The sequence below is a fragment of the Herpailurus yagouaroundi genome, unplaced genomic scaffold, assembly GCF_014898765.1.
Source record: "Herpailurus yagouaroundi ecotype Mexico unplaced genomic scaffold, PumYag 77, whole genome shotgun sequence".
Taxonomy (NCBI): Eukaryota; Metazoa; Chordata; class Mammalia; order Carnivora; family Felidae; genus Herpailurus; species Herpailurus yagouaroundi.
This window is the reverse complement of record NW_024412388.1, coordinates 148,959-158,294: the sequence shown is the minus strand read 5'-3', so window position 1 is coordinate 158,294 and position 9,336 is coordinate 148,959. Positions and strand designations below refer to the sequence as shown.

Genomic DNA, 9,336 nt, shown 5'->3' with positions numbered 1-9,336 from the left:
TTCCTGCTGAGGGCCCGGCTGTGTTGAACTGGGCACCATGGGGGGTGCACAGACTGGCACCAAGGTCTGAGTGGCGGTGCTTTATGAAGGTGATGATTGGGTTGGCGTCAGGATGCAGAGGAGTGGCAGGCAGACACCGGTGGGGCGGGGAGAGGCAGAGAGAGGTTCAGAGAACGAAGGGGCAGAGAGAGGGAGCCCCAGAGAGGAGAGAGCTGCAGACAGGAATGGGGTCTGCAGGCGTGCTGTCATCGTCTGGGAAGGCGCAGGCTCAGAGGGCGAGGGCCAGCTTGCTCTCTCAGCCAGCCGGTTGTAGCAGTGGGTTCCGGTGTTCCAGCCCTTTCTCCTGTACCACGCCTATGGCGGTTTGCTCCCACCCCTCACTGAAGCTATGCCCTGCACCCACTGAACCTGGTGCTGTCCTCTCTGCCCAGAACACCCCTGCCCCTCTGCCTTCACCTCCCAACACCGAGCTCACCCCATCTCCATGGGAAGCCCATTCGGGACCCCAGCAGGGCCTGTGCAGGTGGAAGCAGCTTCTTCCAGGGACCCCCCCCCCCCCCCCCCCCCCCCACACACCTTCCAGTGAGGATCTGGTGCTGGGCTGTGAATGGATGTGTGAATGAGGAAGGAACCACTGGATGGATTAATGAACAGGCATAGCCTCACTGCCTCCCCCTCCAGGAAGAGAGAGACATACCCTCTTCTCTGGCAGGTGGGCACAGGCAACAATCTGGCCCAGATGTTTGTGCTTTTACTTCTCCCAGATGTGCACCGGAGCCTCTCGTATCTGTGGACGGAGGGGCAGGTGCCTCCAGCAGCCGCGCCAGGCTGTCTGCTTCTCCCAGGGCAGGTGGTCGGGTGACTGAGAAGGGGGGAAGACTCAGGCCCACCTTAGGCCAGATGCAGACTTGCCCCTCCTGACTTGCCCAGCTTGACTCCTTAACTACCCTGCCACCCCCAGAGCCCTGTGTCAGACTCAGGGTCCCACAGGCACATGCTGGGATAGTGAACCTGAGTGGCCCCCAGGGACCACAGCCCTTTCATCTCATCGTTGAGAAACCACTGTGGTCACTCCCAGAGGAGAGCCTGCAGGACGAGGTGCCCAGTCTTTGCCAGGCACACGGTGGGCAGCAGGCAGGAAATGGGACAGCCATAGCAAACAGAGGCCGGGTCCTGTTCTAAGGCCCCTGAGACACAAGCAAAGGTTGCCTGCAACCAGCCAGTTGGCAGACCACCTGCAGGGCTCCCACCCCAGGCCAAGCCCAGGGAAACAAGGGTGGCAGAAACCACAAGCCACCAGCTGGGGCTCTGACCAGAAGTCTCATGTGCCCAGATCAGTAGGTCTGTGGTTGCAGGCACACGTGCATACAAACACACGCATACACACGTGTGCAGGCCACACAGCTGGAAACAGCTGGCTGCATGTGAGGACAGAAATTTCCCCCTCTCCAGAGCCTCGGCTCCGTGGGGGGCGGGGGGGGGAGTGTTGACCAGGAGGGGCCTTCTTCCCCTTCCCAGATCCAGCTGTAAGCAGCCCCTGGCAGGGGATCTTCCTCAGAGGAAGTTCTCAGGGTCTGCTCTGGGTAGAGGGGCCCCTCTAGGGGAGCTTCTCTCCCCACGGGAGGCTCCACCAGAGGCCTAGGTCACCCCCTCTCTAGATCCTAACCACAGCCTCAGGCTCGAACCTGACCCCTCTTAAGCCCCAGTGTAGAACCATGGGGGGCACGTTACCCTCCTTCACTGAGCTGTCGCTATCATTAGGGTAACTGTCACTGGGGTGCTGTCTTGTTTCTCTGAGCCCCCTTTTTCTTATCAGTCAGCGCTTCCAGTGAGAACTTCCTGGGACTCTGAGGTATACGGCACTATGTGGGCAACTGTGGTGAGAGCGCCTGCAGCCTCCAGCCCAGCCCCAGCCAGGCCTCAGTGACCTGAGTGGGAGCTTTGATTCCCCAATTCCAGTGGCAAGGGGAGTGCCAGGGCCAGGAGGGCAGAACAGGAAAGGGAGACCATTCTCTACCCCGTGCCCAGGCCTCTGGGCAAGGGTAGAACTTGTGGGGATGGGGGGCATGCAGGGTGGTGCAACTGGTCTGGGTCCCGCAGGCAGAGGCAAGGGACTGGGGGGGGGGGTGTGGAGAAGGAGGCCTGTTTCTACAGCTGTTTTCCACCCTCCTGTGGTGATAGGGGGCAGGCTCTGATTCTCATGGGGTTGGGGGTGGGGGATTAACCCTTCAGGAAGGAAGCAACACAGCCAGGATGGATGGAGGAGGCCGTGCTGGACCGTTGGTGCTGAGGTCTGGGCCCCTGTCCCATTAACTTCCCTGGGGCAGACCCGTGCTCCCCTCTGCTACCCTGGCACTCGGCCTGTGAGGACTGGTAGGGTGTGGGCGGGTAGCCGCCAGACCTAGGCCAGCTAGTGCTGACCAGGTGATCTCCCATTTCCCCATCTGTGCACAGGAGTCCCAGCACCCACAGAGATGCTGCAAGGGCATAACCAGCCCTACAGGAGTATGTCCAGCCCGGCACAGCTCGGGGAGGCCCAGTGAAGACAGACGGAGAGGACACGACAGTTCCAAAACAACCTTTTTTTTCCATTTCCAGTCTGCAGGGGCTGGGGCTCTTCTCTGGGTGGGGAGCCAGGGGGTGGGTGGGTCTGGAAAAAGCCAAGAGCTGTTTTCACTGGCTTAGCCCTGCCGAAGTAGAGACATCCCAGGGAAGTAACAGGAGAGCCAGCCGTCCATTTCAGCTAGCAAAGCCCACTCCTGGGACTACCCCGGCGAAGGTACACTAAAATCAAAGCCAAAGCCAGCAGGTGCCCCGGAAGCACTGGACTTCCTGCCAAGGACTCCCTAGGTGGGAACAGGACTGCACCGTGGGCGGGTCATCCCCCACCTGGGCAGACTCCCTCCCCCACAGCTGTGGAAGGGAAGAAGGGAGAATAGGGCAGGCAACCTCCAGTCTGGGCCTGCCTTCTCTCAGCCCTCTTGGCTGACCTGCCTGGGGGAGGGGCTCAGGAGGACACTGGGTGGGGTCTGCAGGGGGTGGGGTGAGAACCCAGTCTAGAAGAGAGCAGGAGAGGAACAGGGAGAAGCTACCTCCCACTTCAGCAGGGAGGAATGTGGGGGGAGTAGGGTATGAATGGGGGGGGGGGCGGAATGCAAAAGCTAACTGCCCAGAACCCTCCCCTGAACACCTACCTGCCCCCACACTGTAGAGAGCTGGTCTCCGTCTGGGGGTGTCTCCACCCACACCCAGCTCCAAGGCCTGTAGTGCCTGAAAGAAGTCAGAGGGCCCAGGACCCATTGCCTCTCCAACTGGACCGATAGCACTGCCCTCCTTAAGGCCCTAGACAGCTGGCCTGGCAGGGAGGAAGGGACGGTGCTCACTAGAATCAGGCCTGCCAGGTTGGGCTGGGGATTGCTGCTGCCAGGACCCCCTTCAGGGCTGGGCAGGGCTGGGCTGGGCCAATGCCAGACTCACTCTGACCCTGTCCCTGTGCCAGGGCCCCAGAAGGGCAGACAACACTTCCTTTCTCTGCTCTTGGCTCCTAGTGGGGAGGCAAGGGCCCCAGGACTTCAGACAGGCCTATGTCCCTCCCCGGGGCTACAGGAGAAGCCCCAGGACCAGTCTTCTTGAGGCAAGGGTGGGGAGAGTAGTGGGTGTGTGTGGGTAGTGTCCAGGCCCGGGCAAGGTGGCCGAGCACCGGGGGAAATGCCTGCTCAGCTGCCAGCCTGGGCAGGCTCGCGGTGCGTGGGCAGCTGGCACTGGAAGAGGCCAGGCTACTTCCCTGACAGAGCAGGGGGCAGGGGTCTCCCTCTGGCAGAGGCTGCCCCGGGAGCAGCAGGCCTCCCTCACCCAAAGGTGGCGCACAGGGAGGGACACATACCTGTCTCAGTTATGCCAGGAATGTGGTTCCCCAGGCGGGAGGACAGGGGGAGGAGGAGCCTTCCTGGGGGCTGGAGGCTGGGGAAGGGGGCCTGACCTGGCAGAGTCAGAAAGACCCTGTAGGCCCTGGGGGAGAAACTGAGAAAGGCAAGTGGCAGCAGGTTCCCCTTCGGGACACTGCCAGGAGCAGTGCTCAGGCAGTGACGAGGAGGGAGCAAGCCCAGGGTGTACCCCAGGAGGTGGGCCTGGACGGACACCGCCCCCCACCTTGGCTGCTCTGGGCCTTTAGGAGTGGGGGGAGGGCGGCACTGGGGAGGGAGGTGTGCTAGGGCTAGGGGTTTCCTGCACGCAGGGGGACCTGGTGGATTCGTGGTGACTTCCGCAGATTGGGGGCTGCCCAGGCTTCACCCTGGGGCTGGGACAACAATGCGGCCCCTGGGAACAGAATGGGGTCAGAGTCAGATAGGGAGGGGTCAGCTTAGCTCAAGCCCTGTCCATCCATCTCCCTCACTAGGGTGAGGCCCTTGATTCCCAGAGCACCTAGGGCGGGGTCCTGGGGTGGGGTCCAAGGTCCTTACCTAACACAGAATAGGAGGCGGGCCAATCTCCCACCCTCACCCAGCTTGGAAAGGTGGGCACGGGATTAATACTTGCCCAAGCCTGGCCCTAGCCCCTCGGGATCTTGTGCCTCAGGCCTCCGGAGCCTCAAGGGGGAGGCACCCCTTCACCCTGGGCCATTGGGATGCAGCAACCCTGTCCTAGCACCTGGCCCTCCCAGCCCGCCCCGCCCGCCTCCCCCCCACCGTGGCACCCTGGTTTGCTTTCAAAGTAGAGATCTATGTCGCCCAGCTCAAAACTTCCCAGGCGCCTTACAGTGGAACCCAAGCTCCTCCATCTACACCACCCCCCTCCCCAGAAGGTTCTTGCCTCCACCTGGCTCCACCTGCAAGGCTCCAAGCTACAGTCATAGCAAATGCCTTTCTCTGTGTCTCCTCTTCCCAAGACCACCCTCCCTAGCAGGCCCACCCCAGGAAGAGTCCAGTGGCTCAGCCCCTCCTGGGTGCACACCAGTTGCTGCACACTGGCCTACGGGTCCAGCACTACCCTTTCTCCAGCTGGAGCTCAGGTCCTGGCCTGGTACCTGAGTGCTGGCTGCCCAGGGCACACAGTAGGTCAAGTCTCACCCAGTCCTGGTTGGGGGGCTCTCCCTGCGTACCCTCCTCTCCAGCTGTCTCTGTGCCCAGCCTGGCATATACAGAGCCAGGGGCTGCCATGGGTAGAACAGGCTTTGGCAAGATGCCAAACCTTGTTCTGCCCAGGGTGGCCCTCCCACCACATGCCCTCTGACCCCACAGAAGGCCACAGTTACTGAGTCACAGACCCTCAGGCTGGACCCGCCCAGCTGTAGAGTTGATAATTCACTCTCTCTATCTTATAGGGACAGGGGACTTTCTGTACCCTGACCCCTCTTTCTCCAGCCTCTCCTTAGCCCCCCCACCACCACCCATCCCCCAAACTGGGTATCACCATCTCACAGCCTGCCCCATCTCCATGCCACCTTCCCATCTTTCCCCCCGGAACACAAACACCCAGAGCAGGGCAAGGTTGTAAGGTGTGAGGGGGCCAGGCTGGGTGCCCCTCATCTGAGCCAGTGCTGGGAAGGGACCGGGAATACACAGCCCTGCCGGCTTCTCTGTGTGATGCTGTGGCCCAGGACCCTGGAGCAGGCTCAGGAACAGATGATCATAGCGGGGGCAAAGTGCCACAGGGCTCCCCATTTCAGGTCCTGCCCCTACCCCTGCACAGTCCCTCTCAGACCACCATCCAGGATCCCGCAAAAACCAAGCCAGCATCACAGCAGTAAGTTAGATAGAAAGTGGGACTTCCCTGCTGGCCAAAAGAACAACTCAGAGGACAGGGTTGCCTTCCCGAGAAAGGAAGTCACAGACCCTTCCCACTGCCCTGAGGAGGAAATGTTCTTTCCACCGCCACCCCCCTCCGATGCATCCCTTCCCAGGCAGCCTTGAGAGGACAGACAGGATGTGGGGGCGAGGGGCAGTTCCTACATTCTCCCTGCCACATTCCCCAGCAAAGGATCTCAGCCCCCAACTGCGACTCTCCTGGGGCAAGGGGGTGGGGGGTGGGGGGGCGGCAGGGAAGCCCTTGGTCATGTGATTCCAGCTCACCTCCCAGAGGCTGGGCTGGGGGAGGGGAGCTCTTGGGCCACTCAGAATAGGCACGTGCTGTGTGGACAGCAGACATGGAAACGTTCTTCGACTCAATTAGAGCATTTCACACCCACTCAAACCCCCAGAAGTCCCCACCCCACACAAACTCTCCCTTCTAGAAATGACAGGCCTCTTGGAACACATAAGGGGGCAGCCCCCTCCTCCAATCCCTATGCTCCACTCTGAGGGGTTTGCTCAACATCTGGGACCCGACCAGACAGATGTTTGGGCTTCTCCAGGAACATAAACAGCTGGTGTTCATTCACCTGGTCCCCTCCTCCCACTCAGAAAAGGACCAGGAGGGAGAGGGTAAGCAGAAGAGGAGGAAGCCTGTCCCCTTTCCAAGACCGGGGCTTGCTTGGCCCTAAGACAAAAGATGGTGGCACCGTGGGACCAGGGGTGGTTAGTGGGGATCCCTGCTAATGTCCGAGATCGGAGCTGTGACCTTGCGATGGCCAGACTCAGCTGGGAGATGAGGGAGGAAGGAAGGAGAGCAGACTACCACAAGACACATGGCTCCTGCCTACAGCAAGCTCTCCTCTGCTCCCCAGGGCATGATATGGAGCTCCTCCAAGCCTGCCCACCTCAGTCACCCTCTGCCCCTGGTCAAGTCCCCACATACCTTCTACACAGTGCTCCACTTCCTCCAGATTCCGCAGAGTGATACGCATGAGGCTAGAATTGAGCATCAGCTCGTTCTTGTGGGCTGGCCACAGGTACGGGGGAGCAGGGTTCACAAAGAAGATCCTGGTGTCCCCAGTGGACACCTGGTTGTCACAGATGAGGGGATCTCCAAAGCCGCCAATCACCACCTTGTTGCCACCATCAAGCAGGCTCTCTTGGGTCACCATGTGTTTGCCCTTCAAGTACCGCCAGACCCGAACCTGGGGTGGACATGGGGGGGGGGCAGGTATCAGTGATCCTCTTTCCACTGGGGAGAGGAGGCCACAGAGTCCAGGAACAAGTACAGACTGGGCGCCTGGGCTTTTTCTTCTCTTCCCACCTCAGTTGCTCAGGCCAAATGTCCAGAGTAGACTCAAAGCCCGGGCAGAGACGTGCGTAGATCTTTGGGTCAGGCCGCAGGAGGGGGCTGCAGGGAAGCACACACCCTTGATGGATGCCACAGCCTGTGCGTGTCACACAGAAGGACGTGTGCCCCTCACCCAGGAGGCAGCACTCCCACCCACTAGGTCTAACTGACCTCAGCCACCCCAATTCCTATAATGTCCATCTCAGCTCAGGCTGGAAATGGGAAGGGGATCCAGCTGGCCTGGGTGCCTGCTTTCCATGTCCTTACTTTCTCCACCTACCCACCACTACTTTGGGCCCACCCCTGGGGACAGCCAGGAGCAGCGAACATGGACAATGGGGTGTAAGGGCCATGGGCCCCGAGCTCAGGGCTCTGGGCCAGCTTGGCTCCTTGCAGCCCTGTGGGTGGGCTAAGACACCCTCTCCCCCCACACCCCTCCACCCCCCAGGAGGCGAAAGACCCCTCCTCCTGCCAGGCTCCTACAGTGAATGCAGTCAAGGCAGCCTCCGAACCACAAAATCAAGTTTGGGCAGCACAGGGCAGCCCCACCCTACACACTCTCACTCCTGGGGCCCTGAGGGTACCTGCTCTGACAAACCAAGCCCTGAGACGCCCACAGCCCGGGGAGCGAGGGGGGTGGGTGGGTACAGGAGGGTCTCAGCAGCTGCAGGCTATACTGGGATGTTCTCCAAGGAACAGATCCGTGGGGACATATGCACAGGGGACATGAGTCCACCACACATTCCCTGAGAAGAAGCCCCTTTCCTCAGGAGCTCTGGGGATCTGAGACTTCTGGAATGGGTGATGAAAGACAATGGTGGCCTGCCCACCTGCCAGGTCCCTGCTGGGAGCCTCAGGAAGGCAGCATCTTAGGGACTCCCTCCACCTTCCAGTGGCCCAGTTGTCCAACCTTATCCCTCCCAACCCCAGACACACAGTAGGCTCCAGAAGGATGATAACCAGCAGGGAGAGGACTGGGCTGCTTTCCTCGCCTCCCCCCACCCCAGCCACACCCAGGAGCAGCGGGGAGGAAGTCGGGAAAATCCTGCAGGGACTTGGCAAAGTGCCCTGGCGTGGTGGAGGGGAGGGGGCTGGGCGGGGGATCCCAGCTGTAGCCAACACAGGCCAATCTGAAAGAAGCTGTCCCCCCCCCCCACCCCCATCTCCATGGAGAAGGAATGATCCGATTTCTGGTCAGGGAGGTGGTTTTAGGGGCCAGAGCGGGGATGGGCCCTGGATCGCCTGAGTCCTCCCTAGGAACGTGTTATGGGAAAAACCCACCATACCTAACCCAGGAGACTCCCAGATCCAGCTGAGGGAGAGGCCGAGCAGCACCCCTCCCCTGTGGCCAGGGGGATCCAGTTCTCCCAGGAGCAGGATGGGGCACCTGTCCCTGCACCCCTCCACAGCTGAGGCTCAGCAACGGTTCCACCCACTTTTCTGCTCCTGTCCCCACACCTAGTCACTGCAGCACCCGCCGCCAGGATGCCTGGGGGTGGGAGATTCTATGTGCACTCCACTCTCTCCGGAACCCCCACCCCCACCCCCACCCCCCCGCCGCCCTCTGGCCCTGGTAAAGGCCTCTGGGAGGGAGCAGTGACAGCACTGACCATAGGCCAAATTCCCACTTTCACCCCAAACAGCAGGCATCACCTCTCCTTGTCCCCGTTCCTTTCCTATGGCTGATGGGGAGGGGGTGCGATAGCCATACAGTTTCCCTGGGGGACGGCGCACTTGTTTCCAGTAAGCTGGTGGGTTTGGAGGTGGGGGTAGGGGCAGACACGATTGGGTCTCCCGGGCCTTGGCACCACGAGGTGGGCCCGCAGCGGTGCCGCAGGAACTTTCCCTCCGGCACTCGCGAGTTTTCCGGGACCCCGCGCCCCACCCGGGGGCCCGGCGGTCGCCAAGGGAGCGGGAGCGAGAGCTGCGGAGCGTCTGGTGCCCGTTCCCACGGCCTGGGATGGGGGTCCCAGTGGGGTTGGGTGGCCGGCCTCCGGGCTAGGGGCGCAGGCTGGCGGAGGAAGAGGCCCCCAGCCCCGGCTTCCAGGAGGGGCTCTCTGGGGCGAGGGCGAGGGGTCCCGGCGGGGGCGCACCTTGCACGAGTACGTGTGCTGCACCGGGTCCACGTTGAGAATCTCCTCCACGGTGCCGGTGAGCACCACGTTCGCCTCCTCCTCCCGCCGCTCCAGCGCGCGC

General features: G+C 61.6%; 1 protein-coding gene across 1 annotated transcript; it reads right to left on the bottom strand.

Moving 5' to 3' along the window:
• Positions 1-2,567: 2,567 nt before the first annotated feature.
• LOC121018843 (agrin-like) lies at positions 2,568-9,330 on the bottom strand. Its single transcript, XM_040457894.1, has 3 exons — positions 9,234-9,330; positions 6,733-6,994; positions 2,568-4,317 (listed from the first exon to the last, which is right to left on the bottom strand). Exons 2-3 carry the CDS (start codon positions 6,959-6,961, stop codon positions 4,214-4,216), a joined length of 333 nt encoding a protein of 110 aa, XP_040313828.1. The 5' UTR covers positions 6,962-6,994; positions 9,234-9,330; the 3' UTR covers positions 2,568-4,213.
• Between the last annotated feature and the right edge of the window lie 6 nt (positions 9,331-9,336).

What these genes read in the sequence shown, in the direction of transcription:
- LOC121018843 (XM_040457894.1), bottom strand. Translation starts at nt 6,961, where the DNA reads ATGGTGACCCAAGAGAGCCTGCTTGATGGTGGCAACAAGGTGGTGATT. An exon ending in AGTGGAGCACTGTGTAGAAG is followed by an intron (nt 4,318 to 6,732) that starts GTATGTGGGGAC and finishes TTCTGTTCCCAG; the next exon opens with GGGCCGCATTGTTGTCCCAG.